Below are 16,495 nucleotides of genomic sequence, written 5' to 3' on the forward strand. Positions count from 1 at the left end.
ATATGCTGGGGGCTGGAGAGATGGTTCAGTGGTTAAGAGCACTGACTGCTCTTCCAGAGGTCTTGAGTTCAATCCCCAGCAACCACATGGTGGCTTACAACCATCTGTAATGGGATCTAATACCCTCTTCTGGTGTGTCTAAAGACAGCTACAGTGTACTCACAGACATAAAATAAACAAACAAACAAATAAATAAATATAAAACAAAAAAGAAAAAATGATATGCTGATTAATTGTAGCATTCAGGAGGCAAAGGCAAACAAATCTCTGTGAATTCGAAGCCAGCCTTGTCTACATAATGATTTCTGGGACAGCCGGAGCTACATAATAATTCTTTGAGAACCGGTCTCAAAGAAATAAAATAAGAAATGCAAAACACTGGGAGGGAGCTCCTGAAATTCAGCACTTGGAAGGTGGGGAGTGGTTTTGTGGGTTGGAGGCCAGCTTGACCTACATTGAAACCATGGGGAGAGAAAGAGGAAGAGACAGAAAAATAATACTGTGAACTTAACAATTAAGTCATAGGATTTTTAAATGTAATAGATACTCAAAACTCAAAATGTATCACTTCCCAGTTATCTTACTGTGTTGCATTCATTTCCTATGTTCTTGAAGCCATTTCTCCTATTGTACGGTCGAATTGATACATAATGGTGTACTGCAGCACCTGTGTTTAGACTACACATGGGTGACTTAAAATCTGACCAGATGATAGATACTATGTAAACCATGGAAACTTACAGATGCTACAAACAGACCCAATCCCTTACCGTGCCAATAGCCAGTTAACCATTTACCAGCACTCTGCTGACAGCACTAGAATAGTGCTAATACAGGGTAAATGCTCTTTCAATATTGTGTTTTATGCACTAGGTCAGGATATGAGCACACTCACAAGAACATATAAATATTCATATATGCTTTAAACTTTTATTCATTCATACATTATTTATTTATTTGGGGAGGGGATGCGTGACACAGTGCACATGTTGGGTATTAAAGGACAACTTGTAGGATTCTGTCTTCTCCTTTCATCCACCTTGTGTCAGAGGAATCAAACTTGGGTGCTCAGATTTGGCGGTAAAAGCCTCTACCCAGTGTGTCTTGCAAATCCGTAGACATGCTTTTCAGTGGTGCGAGGGGGGTACGGGGGGGGTGCGGGGGTGGTGGTTAAAACGTATCAGGAAAAAGTATTTGGAAAATATACAATTAGGAAAGGATTCACATCTAACTCTCCGATTAACACCCTGAATTCTACATAGGTGATTCTCTCTACTTTTCAGATGGGGAAACTAAAGTTCTGAGGTGGTATATTGAAAGCATTTCAATCAACCGGTAGAGGTAGGATTCAAATTCGCATGTGGTAGCTTCCCGGTAGTTGAATTCAAAACTGCACGCGGTAGCTTCCTGGTTAGCTTGCTTTTGCAACAGGTTTTCCTCCTCGCGTGGTCACGTCCCACTCCCTTGCGTCATTTCCTTTCCCGACAGACTTAAAGAAAAATAGGTGTGGCCATGTCCAATGAATTTTGGGAAATGTAGTACATAGGCTCCATAACCGCCCCGATGTAAAAAGGAAAAGGTGGCCAAGTAAGTTATCTATCCTTTTTCTTGCTTTTTTTTTAGTTTTGTCTGAGTGAGCAGAGAGAGGTGGAAGTTTCCCATGTCAAGGTCTCTCTATGTAGCTCAGACTGGTCGAGAACTCGGAATCTTGCTCCTGAGCACGGATATACGACCTTAGGCTTGAAACAAAGAACAAAAGAGCCAGTTCACGTGCCTTGCAACATTATTGGTCAAACAACGTCAGTTGCATTCTGGGAACTGAAGTTCCTGTGACCCGGATATGTCGACACAAGATAACGAAACTAACGTCTTACGTTGTGCTCTGATCTGAACCTCCTTGGAACTCAACTATTTCACAAAGCAAACTTTACCACGTTGTGACAGCCTCTAGGCGTGTGCAATAGGCCTTCGGGTCAACTCCGAACACCAACTATATAGTCCTACCTTTAACCATCAGTTTGCACACTCTTCTTTCAGCCACCCTCTGTATCCAAGAGGTGAGGTAGGTGGTGGGGCACCGAGAACTTGAACTGGGACCGAGACTGAAGGCATGCCTGCCCTGTCCCCAACTCGGGATAAGGGATTCACTCGGTGCTGCAGCTGCGTAGTTCAATCAAGCCCTGGGAAGCTTGCCCAGAGAACTAGAATGCTGGGTGAATTCGAGAGGGGTACAGCATGGAGCTACACAACTGATCTGCTATCTACTGGGCCACCTTGAAGGGTATTTTGTGGTTCTGATGGGCTGATGGTTTTTGAGGCCATGCAGATGGACTTAGGGCTGTTAATAAAAGATGAATCTTGAAGGTATTAGACATGTGGTGCTGTGTCCACTGGGAAATTAATGAAGGCTCATAAAAAGAGTATGAGAGGGGTGGCTATTCAGAAGTTTACATAGTAATCAATGTTGGTGAGGTTATGGAGAGAATAGCAGAGATGGGTAGGCAGAGTGATAAACTAATGGAATCAGTGGCGAAAGAAGAAGTAGAAGCTGTATGAGCAATAGGAGAAATGTATGTATTGATGAAAAGGATACTGAAGGCCATTAGTGTGACCTTTGAGAGGTTGGTCTGAGGGTTGAGTAAATGGAGCTGGTAAATTGGTGTAATAGTATGTTAGTGACAATAGTCCAAAGTGAACAGAGTCAGTAGTGGGTCCTCTGTCAGTTAACTGTGGATTCTGTGGTGTCCCATAGTGATGGGGACCTATGTGATGAGCAGAGGGGCCTGAGAGTTCATGATAAGGCACTTAGGGCCCTGTCTGGCTTCAGTCTCCACGTGTTGAATGTGCTGACTGTCATGTGGGTCCCTTGAACTCAGTTAACTGCATTTCGTGTTCTTTGTCCTGTGCAGGACAGCGTCAGCTCCCTACCTACCAGCAAACTGAGATGGGACGGACATCTAAGGATAAACGGGATGTCTACTACCGCCTGGCCAAGGAGAAGGGCTGGCGGGCCCGAAGTGCTTTCAAGCTACTTCAACTTGATGAGGAATTCCAACTCTTCAAAGGTGCCCAGTTCGGTGGCTAAGTGACCTGGGGAGTGGAGAGCAGGCTGCTTCTGCAGAACTCTCTGTAGTGGGTGGGCTCACTTGGAGCATATCAGGAGCACGGAGACAGGGGAGAAGATGGGCCCCCAAAGAGGAGGCAGGCACAAGAGGTGGGTAGACATAGATTCTCCCCAGGAGAGAGGTGACACGTGCAGTATCTTCTGGTTATGCAGCCGACCAGTATGTCTTCACTGTGTGTGCACAGGTGTGAAGCGAGCAGTTGACTTGTGTGCAGCCCCAGGCAGCTGGAGCCAGGTGCTGAGCCAAAAGGTTGGGTGAGTGGAGGGGCTAGAGGGGGACCTGGTGGGGGGAAGGCCTGGAATGTAAATCCTATGCTGACATGGACTTGTGCTGTCCACAGGGGCCAGAGTTCTGGTCAGGTGGTGGCTGTGGACTTGCAGGCTATGGCTCCACTCCCCGGTGTGATACAGATACAGGGTGACATCACTCAGGTGAGAGCATGCTCGAGAATGTTGGGGTTACCCTGAGTGATGGGCTCCATTTGGGGATGATAGAAAAGAAAGTAGCAGAGAAACAAGACAATAAAAACCGAGAAAGGCTGTATAGTCCCCAGATATAAAGGCTGCATTATAGAATAAGACTGTGGTTCGAAAGGAAAGGAAAGGAAAGGAAAGGAAAGGAAAGGAAAGGAAAGGAAGAACATTAAAGACTTAGAGATGGCTTGAGCAGGTAAAGGGGCTTGCCAACCAACCAGATGACTGAGTTCAATCCCGGAAGTTGTTCTCTGACCTCCATATGCATATGTACCTAGACATCCACACAATAAATGAATAAATAAAGGGCTGGAGATGGTTCAACAGTTAGTTAAGAGCACTGATTGCTCTTCCAGAGGATCTGGGTTCAATCCAGAACACCCACACAGTGGCACACAACTATCTGTAACTTCAGTCCCAGGGAATTGGATGCCCTCTTCTTGCCTCCCCCAGCACCAGGCATACATGTGGGGCATGAACATGCATAAAGGCCAAATACCTACATACCTTATAAAAGAAAAGAAAAAAGCAAAGGAAGAAAGGGAGAGAGGAAATTAAGAAACATTTTTAATTAATTGACTAATTTTGTTAGTATTTGCTGTGTGTATGTGTGGGTGTTCGTGCGCCATGGTGTGCATATAGAGGTCAGGGGATAGCTTGAAGGAGTCAGTTTTCTTTTTCCACTATTTGAGTTTCAGGGATGGAACTCTGGGTCATGAGGCCTGGAAGCAAGTGCCTTTACCTTCCAAGCCAGTTAGTTCACCAGCCCCTTAAAAAAAATTTTTTTAAAGAATAAATATAAAAGAAAGAGGAAGGAACTGGAGATGCACCTTAGTGCTAGAACACTTGTGCAGTATAAGCTTGTGCAGTATAAGCTTGTGCAGTATAAGCATGCTGAGTTCTATCCCAGCACCAAAGACAGAGCTTAGCTGCCTGTACATAGATTGTATTGCAGACACACCGAAAGATGGTGCAGGTGGGTCCCGGATATGCAACCTGGTCTTACAGAGGAAAAGCCTAAGAACATGGCTGTCCCAGAGGCTTTGAGGCTAGGGCTGTGGGCAGGTGGAATTTGAGGGTGAGGGCAGCAAAGGGGTACTGAGGTCATTCACCCCCTTTCTCCATAGCTCTCCACTGCCAAGGAGATCATCCAGCACTTTGAGGGCTGCCCTGCCGACCTAGTAGTGTGTGACGGGGCTCCTGATGGTAAATGGGGTGTGGGGGTTACCTCTGTTTCTTAGCTCAGTTTTTTCCTCCCTCTTTCCCTCTATTCTTCCTACCCCTCCCCCTTTTCTGGAACTTTCTCCTACCTCTGCTCTCATTGTCCATCTACCCTCCTTCTCCTCACCTTTCAAGGTTTTTTTTGGACTGCTTCATGCTGCTGAAAATAGATGGACCCTCATGTATGTAAAGCAAGTATTCTGCTTAAGGTTCACCCCTTGCCAGACAGCTTTGTACTTTGTGTCAACCCTCCTGCCTTCTCATCTGAGTGCCCGTCCAATCCTAAGTTCTGTTTTTGATTTGTTTTGTTTTGTTCTAGTTTAGCCAGCCATCTATTCAAAACATTTTCTGAGCACATATTGTGTTGGGAAAGTGTGCATAAATAAATTCCATTGATCTCTAGCCTCGAGAAGTCAATGTTTCAGTGGAACTGCATAGAAAAGAGACAGTTGAGCTGGTGGTAGCTCAATGCCTGTAAATCCAGAGCTTGGAAGACTGAGGCAGAAAGCTCGCTAGAGCTCAAGGTCAGCCTGATTATAAAGGCCCTGTCTCAAAAAATAGGTGGGTGGGGACTGGCTTAGTGGTTAACTGCTTGCTGTTCTTCCAGGGAACTGAGTTCTGTCCATGCCTGGTGGCTCACAAATGCCTGTAGCAGAAGATCTGACACTACTCTCTTTCGGCCTCCGTGGGCACACACTTGCAACATATAAAACACAGACACACATACATAAAAAGTTTTAAAAATACACAAAATGAATAGCAATTTACAATTTTTAACAAAAAAGATACTTTTAAAAAAAAAGGTTAGGGGTTGGGGATTTAGCCTAGGAAGCGCAAGGCCCTGGGTTCGGTCCCCAGCTCCGAAAAAAAGAACCAAAAAAAAAAAGGTTATAGGGAAGTCACAGAAACAGGCCAAGGAAATAAAAATTACCTGCTGAGATTTGAATTAAAGTAGATGAGAAAGACTTCATTGACTTGTCAGCAGAAAGAATTGATATGGAAGGAGCCGACGGGCTGTCAATTACTGCACTGCTCTTGATACTTCGAAGTTGGAGAAAGCTGGAGGGCTGTACACCAAGGAAGACTGCCTGACTGGGATTGTGACTGTGTCGCTTAGGTTTCTTGAACAGTGTGAGGGGTAGAGGTGGAAGCAGAGACACCCCCACCACCAAGGAGATGGTCACTGCAATAGTGCAAAAAATAGTGACTTATAACAGTGGGGGCTCCAGTGACAGGCAAGGAGAGAATACTCCATTTTGAAAATAGAATGGGGGCTGGGGGTTTAGCTCAGTGGTAGAGCGCTTACCTAGGAAGCGCAAGGCCCTGGGTTCGGTCCCCAGCTCCGAAAAAAAGAACCAAAAAAAAAAAAAAAAGAAACGAAAATAGAATGAACTGGATCTGCTAAAGTCTGGAATGTGAGTATGACTAAGGTTTTTGACATGAATAGAAGGATCCAATGAGCTGAGAAACATGAAGGAACTGATACTAGAGAAGGGAGTAGAAATTTGGCTTTGAACTTGTTGAACCTATGGGGTTGGTCTATCAATAAAGCTCCACAAAGCTATCTGGGCTAGAGGTAGGAAGACGAGTACTGCCTGTGGGACAAGTAGTTTCCAGAATTAAAGTGACTTTCCAGGTTGCTAAGGGCTCAGGGCTCAAATCCAGTTGGAAGGCAATACTCTTTCCAGAACCTTCGCAGTAAGAGGGCCTAAAAAATGCCTTTGGTTTTCTAAGGAGACATATCAAATCAGAGAGCCCCTAATGCTGTTCTCCTCTTCCTACAGTCACTGGCCTCCATGATGTAGATGAGTACATGCAGGCCCAGCTTCTGCTTGCCGTGAGTAACCCTGGTGGCTGCCTCTGCCCTCCTTTGGCCCGTTCTTGCCTGCTTCTGCCTCCACCTTACCTGCCTGTCCTTTCTGCAGGCCCTTAACATTGCTACTCATGTCTTGAAGCCAGGGGGCTGCTTTGTGGCCAAGGTGAGCCTTGGGGAGCCTGGAAGAGTGGTGAGAAAGGTCCCTGTTGCGGGAGGTGGGGTGGGGGAGGGCAACCTTACTTCTCTGTCTTGCCTTCCACACCCTACAGATCTTCCGAGGCCGGGATGTGACGCTGCTCTACAGCCAACTACGCATCTTCTTCTCCAGTGTGCTGTGTGCTAAGCCTAAGAGTAGCCGGAACTCCAGCATTGGTCAGTGAGTGACATGGAGGCCTGATAGGCAAGGGGGCGAGTGGTCATGTGTCTGCACAAGGTTAAGATGACAGAGAGTCACCCCTCACTCCAGGTTTTCCCCCACAGAGGCCTTTGCTGTGTGTCAGGGTTATGACCCTCCTGAGGGCTTCATTCCAGATCTGACCAGACCCCTGATGAACCACTCATACGGTGAGAGCTAGAGCTGGTAGCCCATGCCTAGGGAAAGCACCAGCCCCATGCAGTTCATGTCTCTTGAGAGCCCTCAGCCTCACACCCCGGTAGCAGTTGCACCTCCTTAGGGATATTTCAGATAGTCTTCCATTGGTAGCTCTTGGTCCTGGTGGAAATTCTGTTGCAGCAGACTAAGCGTTCACCCTGGAAAGATCCTCCCTGTCTATCTTCCTTAGGGAAACCCTCAGTCACTGCCCTCAGGTAGAAAGCTCCCCTGTGTTAAACATGTTCCCTGTGCCAGTCTGTAGCCTCACATCTACCTCTGTAGATTCCGTTTGAATGTGCTGGTAAAATGCTGGCCCGGTATGGTGCAGCAAAAAGCCAGACCACAAGCTGTCATTTTAGAATCAGCAATCAGAAGGTGATCTGCACCAGAGGACTAGTTGAAAAAGGACCGTGATTGGGGGATTGGGGGAGGGGGCATCAGTGCTGCCGCCACCGCCATCTATATCTTCACTCCTCCTCTTTCCAAGAGACAGATTTCAACCAGCTGCATGGTCCCGCCCGTGTTATTGTGCCCTTTGTGACCTGTGGGGACCTCAGCGCCTACGATTCGGACCGTACTTACTCTCTGGATGTGAGTGCCAGCTAGCAGGGCAGGGGTCAGGAGATTGTCCTGGATTCTCGGATTCTCATCACCTCTTGTGTCCTGCAGCTAGACAATGGCTCTGAGTACAAATATACTCCACCCACACAGCCCCCCATTGCACCTCCATACCAGGAGGCCTGCAGGTTAAAGAAGAATGGACAGCTAGCCAAGGAATTCCTCCCCCAGGAATGCTCCATTGACAGAGTAGACAAGTTGTCCCAGCCTCTGGCTATCCATACCCTGCTAGCCCCCAAGGTAAGAATTTGTACCTCTGACACACTATGATATCTCCCCAATGTGCCCATTTCTGCCCTGACTCACTCACATGGTTCTTTCCTGCTTTGCAATAGGTATAAGAACCAGTAGGCCAGCCCACTGACAAAAGGAAAAATGTAGCCGCACATCTGAGTCCCTTTCTTTTTCTTTGGCAGGTGGAAGACAATGAAATTAATTGTTCATCTTAACACATTAAGGTAAATTTGCTTTTTTCTCTCTCTGAAGTTTAAATGAGGGCACGTTTAAGAAAAATCTGAATAGGGACTGCAAGCTGGCTCTGGTTAACAGCAGGTATTGCCCTTGCAGAAGATCTGAGTTTGGCCTCCAGCAGCCATGTGTGGGAGCTCACAACTGCCTTTGACTCCACCTCCACAGGAGCAGACATCTCTGGTCCCTCAGGGTACCTACATTCACAAGCATATACCCAGGACATACGTACACACAATTAAAAATAATAAAAATAGTTTGGGCCTGGTGACACTCACTTTATTTTAAAGATTTATTTATTATACTGTAGCTGTCTGTCTTCAGACACACCAGAAGAGGGCATCAGATCTCATTATAGATGGTTGTGAGCCATCATGTGGTTGCTGGGAGTTGAACTCAGGACCTCTGGAAGAGCAGTCAGTGCTCTTAACCACTAAGCCATCTCCAGCCCCAATTCTAAGACTTTAATCCCAGCACTTGGAAGGGTGGGGTGCAGGCAAGTCTCTACAAGTTTGAGGTTAACCTGGTCTGAGTAGTTCCAGGCCAGCCATTGCTACATAATGACACCCTGTCTATAAAAGAAAGAGAGAGAGAGGGGGGGGGGAGGAAGAGAGAAAGAAAAAGAAAAATCCCTCAGTGGTTTGAAAATATAACTCAGGGGGCTGGAGAGATGGCTCAGTGGTTAAGAGCACCGACTGTTCTTCCTGAGGTCCTGAGTTCAAATCCCAGCAACCACATGGTGGCTCACAACCATCTGTAATGAGATCTGATGCCCTCTCTGGTGTGTCTGAAGACAGCTACAGTGTACTCATATATAATAAATAAAATTTAAAAAAAAAAGAAAAGAAAATATAACTCAGGTTGTAGAGTGTTTGCCCAAAATGCACAAAACCCTAGGTTCAGTCTCTAGCTACCACATAAGAAGCCAGACACAGTAATCCTAGCACCCAGAAGATGCCATAGAAGAATCAGAGTTTCTAGAACATCCTCAGATACTTAGCAGGTTTGAAGCCAGCCTGAACTACATGAAAACCTGTCTCAAAAAATTTCTTGGACTTTCCATCCTACAATCCCTTGCGCCCTTCCTTTCCAACTTGGGCCCGACAGAATGGCTCCCGCAAAGAAGGGTGGCGAGAAGAAGAAGGGCCGTTCTGCCATCAACGAGGTGGTGACCCGAGAATACACCATCAGCATTCACAAGCGCATCCATGGAGTGAGTTCAAGAAGCGTGCTCCTCAGGCACTCAAAGAAATTCGGAAATTTGCCATGAAGGAGATGGGGACTCCAGATGTGCGCATAGACAGCAGGCTCAATAAAGCCGTCTGGGCCAAAGGAATAAGGAATGTTCCGTACCACCACATCCGAGTATGTTTGTCCAGAAAGTGTAATGAGGATAAGGATTCACCAAACAAGCTCTACACACTGGTAACTTACATGCCTGTTATCACATTCAAAAATCTACAGACGGTCAATGTGGATGAGAACTAACTGCTGAATGTCAAATAAAGTTACAGAACTGCCAAAAAAAAATTTCTTTGTGTAGCCCTAGCTCTATAGACCAGGCTGGCCTCAAACTTAACAGAGATCCACCTGCCTCTGCCTTGAGTTCTAGAATAAAAAGCACATGCCACCCCCACCTCCTAGAGACTTTAAAAAATGAAATTTATTTATACACTCATACACATACAGTTTTTTTAAAAAATTCTTTAAAGGGTTAAAAGGTTCAATCTTCAATACTGCCAAGGAAATAAAACAAAACTACATTAAGAGCTGGGATGAAGTTTAGTTGGTAAAATGCTTGTCTGTAATGGACAGAGCTCTGAGCCCCAGACCATGTAGTAGTCCATGCCAGTAATCCTGTGATAGGAAGTTCTTAGTTACTTTTCCATTTGCTGTGATAAGACACCATGACCGAGGCAACTCATAGAAGAGAGCCTTCCTTGGGGGTTTACAGTTTGAGAGGATGAGTCCGTGATCATCATAGCAGGGAGCATGGCAGCAGGCAGGCATGACTCTGGAGCAATAATTAGTAATCATATAAACCACTGGGCAGAGAGACAGACACATACAGAGAGAGGTAGAGAGGGAAGGAGGGAGGGAAGGAGATGGATTACTGGGAATACCCTGGGCCATTGAGTCCTCAAAGTTTGTCCCCAAAGACTGCCTCTTCCAATACAACCATACCTCTTTTTTTTTCTTTCTTTTTTTTTTCGGAGCTGGGGACGGAACCCAGGGCCTTGTGCTTGCTAGGCAAGCGCTCTACCACTGAGCTAAATCCCCAACCCCACAACCACACCTCTTAATCTTTCCCAAAACAGTTCCACCAACTGGGCCCCAAGCATTCAAGTATATGAGCTTCTGGGGACCATTCTCATTTAAACCACCATAGACATTCAGAAGTACAAGGTTATCCATAGCTGAATACAAAGTTTCAGGACAGCCTGAGCTACATGAGACCCTATCTTCAGTAAAAACAAAGTTGGGGCTATAGAGGTGGCCAGAAGATGATATCAGGTCCCCTGGAACTGAAGTTACAGGTGGTTGTGAGCCACCATGCAGATTTTGAGAATCAAACCCAAGACCTCTTGAAGAGCAGTTCTAACCACTGAACCATCTCTCCAGCCCCTGACCCCCATCCCCAAGAATTTTTTTTCTTTTTTTCGGAGCTGGGGACCGAACCCAGGACCTTGCGCTTGCTAGGCAAGCGCTCTACCACTGAGCTAAATCCCCAACCCCTATCCAAGAATTTGTTAAAGAAAAACAAAGGGTTATTTTCTCAGTAAATGAATTATTTGAGAGTGTCTGAAGAGCTTTAAGCATTTTTGTGTGGCTACCTTTTGAGGGGGTTGGCAAATACTTACCTAATGAATTCTTGAAGACATTCTAGGGTTAGAGATTCAGCAGGAAACAGAGTTGGAATTTATATGTTGGAACTTGTATTTGACTGTGTTCACAATACGCTACAAAAACAATGATCTCCTAAGATACCATCTAATTTTTATACAATAACCAAAGCACCCAAGGTGTATTTCCCACAGAGGTGCCTTCTCACTGAAATGCATGGCTGCACATGTAAAATACAGGCTATGGAAGGTAGGAAAAAGTAAAGCAAAATGAAGAAAATCATAGAGTGTAGACACAGGAGTTTAAGAGTTTTGAATGTCAGGGTTGGGGATTATAGTTCAGTGGTAGAGCACTTGCCTAGCAAGCGCAAGGCCCTGGGTTCGGTCCCCAGCTCCGAAAAAAAGAAAAAAGGAAAAAAAAAGAGTTTTGAATGTCTTTTTGTAGCCAGGCACTTGGGAGGCAGAGGCACCAGGACTATTGAATTTGAAGCCAGCCTAGTCTCATGTGAGTTGACAGCCAAGACTATGTAAAAAGACCCTGTGAAAAAAAGGAAATATAAAATAAAAGCATGTTTTCTGAAAGAACTTTCTGAAGTATGGAAACCACTGAGGGGATTGAGATGTGGGGACTTGGAGGTTTATCTAGGAGAACATTGCTGGGAGAAGGCACAGCAGAGTTCAATGTTAAAACTTCCAGAAATAGAAGAAGCCAGCTGTTCTGTGGTAGGACGGACTTAGATCTAACCATTAAGAAAGATCCTTTTCTGGCAATAGTTACATTTAAACTCTTCGGTTATAAAGGACACTTTAAAAAATTGAAACACAGCCCCAGGGCGGGGAGAGGGCTTGCATGCCTTTAATCTCGGCACCCTTCGGTCCCCAGCTCCGGGGGAAAAAAAAAGAAGAAAAAAGAAAAAATCCCAGCACCCAGGTGGCAGAGGCAGGTGCAGCTGTATGAGTTCGAGGCCAGCTTGATCTACATAGTGAGTTCCAGGACAACCAGGGCTACAGAGTGAAACCCGGTCTCAAGAAACCACAGAGAAATTAAAACCCCAGGGCTCACACCTACCTAATGCATCAGGCACAACATGGTAAAACATGCAAGGCAAAACACCCATACACATAAAATAATTAAATAAGTAATCTTTAAAAAAAAACTTACTGGAAACACAGAGATTAGAAAATAGCTCAGTGGTTAAGGTCACTTGCTGCCCATTCAGACAACAAGGGTTCAGTTCCCAGCACCCACGTGGCAGCTCACAACTGTCTGTAACTCCAATTCCAGGGGATCAAATGCTTTCTTCTGTCCTCTGTAGTTACCCATGCAATACATTTACATACATGGATTCAGGCAAGACAGTCATCCACATAAAATGAAAATAAATAAAATCTTTTTTTTTTAATTGAAACAGGACAGGTGTGGTGACACGGGCCTTTAATCCTAGTACATAATGGACAGGCCAACCTAGGCCACATGGTAAGATCCTGTCTTAAGCAAAACAAAAACAAAGAAACAAAAACAACACTGAAACAGGGGTGGGGTGGAGGTCAGTGATAGGGCTTGCCCAGCATACATGAGACCCCCAGTTACTACAATTAAAGATGTACACTACTGTATTTGGCCTCTAACTTCTAAGAAATTAGTTCCAGGGCTGGGGAGATGGCTTAGTAGGAAAGGGCTCTCCCTGCTAAGCCCAGTGAACAAGCAGTTAAATCCTTGTAACCCATAGGGTAGAAGGAGAGAACTGACTCCCAAAAGTTGTCGCCTCTACTTGCACACATGCACAAAATAAATAAATGTAAAAAAAACCAATTTTAAACAAATTAGTTCTTGGATGCCTGTAGCCCTCCTGTTCAGTCCTAGCTGTTCACAGTGAGGACCTACACAGCAGTGAGAATGAAGTAGTACTTGTAGTTAACATTTTGACACAACACACATGTGTTTTTTTTTTAATGTATATACATTTCCCTTTATGGTAGGGTTTGCAGTAAAAGTCAAACTAATACAGCCCAAAAGCTGCTGCCTGCCAAGAAAACCAGAAGCTGGCTTGATAAGTTTGTTCGCAGAGATCATCTATGGGGACTGGACAAACCAGCCTCGAATGGGAATCCACAACAACTCGATAACGACAAAGAAATGGCGAAAAGTCCTCAGAGCTGCAGGAGGGATTTGTTGAAACTGTGAGCATATTCCTTTTCTCTAAACCTTTCCTGGAGTGTTGTAGAAGGCCCGGGATTTTCTCCCAAAGCAGTGGTCCTTACTGTGGTTAAACGTCAGGGACCTCCACCAACATGATGGAAGACTGTGTGAAGATTGTCACTATAACTGAACTTTATTTCCAGTTAACAAATACGGCAATAAAACAGGAAAAGTCCTACGTATACAAGTCACTTACTTTTTATGTAACAGTTTACAGACATCTGAAATACTGCTCATATGTCTCACCACTTTGGATGATAGTGGATTTTATGAATGGATCCTATAATTAGACACCTTATCTATCACTGCATCCCTATTTTGAGGGATTGGCTGGGCAGGTATTGGTGAGACCACATCTTTCCATATAGGCTCGATGCCCTTTTTTTTAAGTTTATTTTATGTATGTAAGTACACTGTAACTGTCTTCAGACACACCAGAAGAGGGCATCAGATCCCATTACAGATGGTTGTGAGCTACCATGTGGTTGTTGGGAATTGAACTCAGGACCTCTGGAAGAGCAGTCAGTGTCCTTAACCTCTGAGCCATCTCTCCAGCCCTAGACTCCCTTAAAACTCAAAATCCTCCTGTGTCTGCTCCAAGTGCTGAGATTGCAGGCCTCTGCCATCAAACCTGCCTACTATATTCTAGTTTTATTCAAATATAAAGTGATAACTGTATTTCGGCTTTTATCATTATTCATACTATTTGTATGCATATGCAGATGTGCCTTCAAAAACATTCTGGGATGGGCTGAGGATGTAGCTCAGTGGTAGAGTCCTTGCTTACTATGCATAAGACCCTGGGTTCCATTCTCATTCACACACACACACACACACACACACACACACACACACACACACACACACACACACAGTCTGTTAGTTGGATTGGTACTACTCTCACCTACAGTCCTAGCTACTCAGGTGCCCAAAATGAGAACCCTCAGCCCAGAACTAGGTCAATGTGGACAGTATAGCTAGGCCCTTTTAAAAAAAAAAACAAAATGTGAAACCAAATGTAGTCCACACCTAGAACCCCAGATTATTGGAGATTGATTGACTTTGAGGTCAGCTTGGGCTACATAGTAAGATACTAGTTCATAAAACAAAGACCAGAAACAAATTCTGTGAAAGTCCACAGATTTAACCAGATTTCCAAAGGATGTCTCAAACGATTTTTGATGTTGTTTTGTTCATTTGGTTGAGAAAGGGTCTCATATAGCCAAGGCTGGCCTCAAACTTACTGTATACCCAAGAGTGACATTGAAATGTGGATCCTCCCAAGTACTGACATTAAAGGCAAGTTCCACAATGCCTAATTTTACTGGGCCAAACTTTTTAGGTTGACGGTCTTTTTTTCATACTTAGCTAACATGTACAAGTCCTTGAGTTCTATCCCCAGCACTACCAATATAAACGGGTGTGGGAGGGAGACTTGTTTTCTAAAGTGCCCAAGTCTTCCTAACTGCAATCCTGAGTTTCTACAGCCCAACAGGCAGGAGCTAACATGGACTCCCTAAGCTATAGGGTACCTGTAGGATGATGTCATACAGGTGAAGGCAGGTACAAGATAGAATGAGGCCTGTCATTGGACGAGAAGGAAGGATGGGCGGGAGAAAAGTTTTAGAGAGAGGAGGAGACTGGGGCGAGAGAGGAAGCAGCAGAGAGAACATGGAGGCGGATTTTTTTTCTTTTCTTTTTTTCTGGAGCTGGGGACCGAACCCAGGGCCTTGCGCTTGCTAGGCAAGCGCTCTACCACTGAGCTAAATCCCCAACCCCATGGAGGCGGATGTTAAGATTCCTCTCTGCACATTTACACATTGTTATGAATATTCTTAAGGGATGGATGTGTACAGGGCTTTGTATGTATAGATGAGCAAATTATATCTTATTAATTGGATCGGAGGTTATTGTGTCGTGTGTTCTTTCATGTGGCGATTTAAGTTTAAGAGAATGAGTGGTGGCTAGACACACTAGCCTGCCTCGAAATTGGGATGTGTATGTTTGCCATGGTGGCAACCTGGCTTGGGAACTAGGCTGGTAGAGAGATTGTTGCCAGGCTCAGAGAGTAGCCTTCAGTGTGATATGGGATGGAGCAAAGTGGGTGATATGTTTTGCTGACTGAGATGAAGACATCCAACAGATGTCTTGAGTCACCAAGGTGCCGGACCTAGTGCAGGACAAAAGACAGCATTTTTTATAATTATACAGCAGTAGGTACCATCTTCTGTGGCTTGATCCAATGTCTTCACAAACCCAGTCTATCTGCACACCTGCACTTTGGTCTCTGACCACTCCTCTCTGCAATTCCAGGAGTGTCTGCACCCCACTCTGTCTAGAGGTGTTCACACTACAGTGACTTAATCCCAGGTGATTCTTCTCATTCAGATCAATATGACCACAGGAATGTCCACCACCCAGTCTATCTGACCTCAGGAATGCTTGTCTGGAGGGCCCACACAAAGGCCATGTGATCACAGATGCTTCCACACCCACACCCAGTGCAGCACCAACTCAGCAGTGCCCAGGAAAGAACCCAAGAGACTCCACAAATGCCCCTGTTCCAGGCTTTGACTCCTAGGAGGGTGTATGGTGGAGCGAGTGATCCAGGCAAAGGGAAAAAATCTGTGCTTGCCCTATTCTGTGAGCAGCAAGCAGAGATGAGGGACGGAGCTGGGTCACAGTCAGCCTGAGGACCAGTAGTGGGACATGCGATCAGAGAGGGCCTATAGGAGCAAGAAATAGAACCCAACAGCACAAAAATATAGCTCAAGAATTGATGGTCTGGGGAGATGGCTCAGTATTCTTCTTGCAGAAGACCCAGGTTCTATTTCCAATACCCTCAAGGTAGCTGAAAACCATCCATAGCTCCAGTTCCAGAAGGTCTGATGCTTCTGACCTCCTTGGGCACCAGGCATTGCATGTGCTATATAAAACAGACAAAAAGAAAACACACACATATATGTAAAATAAATCTTTAAAGAATGGGCAGATGGCAGAGGCAGATGCTCGAAGCCAACCATTGATCTGAGAACGGAGTCCCCAATGGAGGAGTTAGAGAAAGGACCAAAGGAGCTGAGGGGTTTGCAACCCCATAAGAACAACAATACCAACCAGCCAACCAGAGCTCCCAGGGACT

The 16,495-nt window shown here is 45.2% G+C and overlaps 1 protein-coding gene across 13 annotated transcripts; it reads left to right on the forward strand.

Moving 5' to 3' along the window:
- The first annotated feature begins 921 nt into the window (after positions 1-921).
- Ftsj1 (FtsJ RNA 2'-O-methyltransferase 1) lies at positions 922-15,261 on the forward strand. Of its 13 annotated transcripts, none has more exons than XM_008773086.4 (13): positions 922-2,281; positions 2,910-3,065; positions 3,310-3,379; positions 3,466-3,556; positions 4,726-4,804; positions 6,604-6,656; positions 6,745-6,798; positions 6,905-7,007; positions 7,116-7,199; positions 7,715-7,818; positions 7,897-8,085; positions 8,262-8,303; positions 9,421-9,843. In XM_008773086.4, exons 2-12 carry the CDS (start codon positions 2,945-2,947, stop codon positions 8,292-8,294), a joined length of 981 nt encoding a protein of 326 aa, XP_008771308.1. In that variant the 5' UTR covers positions 922-2,281; positions 2,910-2,944; the 3' UTR covers positions 8,295-8,303; positions 9,421-9,843. The 13 variants fall into 13 exon arrangements, with proteins under 13 accessions (XP_008771308.1, XP_008771310.1, XP_063136187.1 ...); XM_008773088.4 differs by having other exon boundaries at positions 1,505-1,587; XM_063280117.1 differs by having other exon boundaries at positions 1,510-1,587; positions 7,721-7,818.
- Positions 15,262-16,495: the final 1,234 nt, after the last annotated feature.

The sequence above is a fragment of the Rattus norvegicus genome, chromosome X (genome assembly GCF_036323735.1).
Source record: "Rattus norvegicus strain BN/NHsdMcwi chromosome X, GRCr8, whole genome shotgun sequence".
Taxonomy (NCBI): domain Eukaryota; kingdom Metazoa; phylum Chordata; class Mammalia; order Rodentia; family Muridae; genus Rattus; species Rattus norvegicus.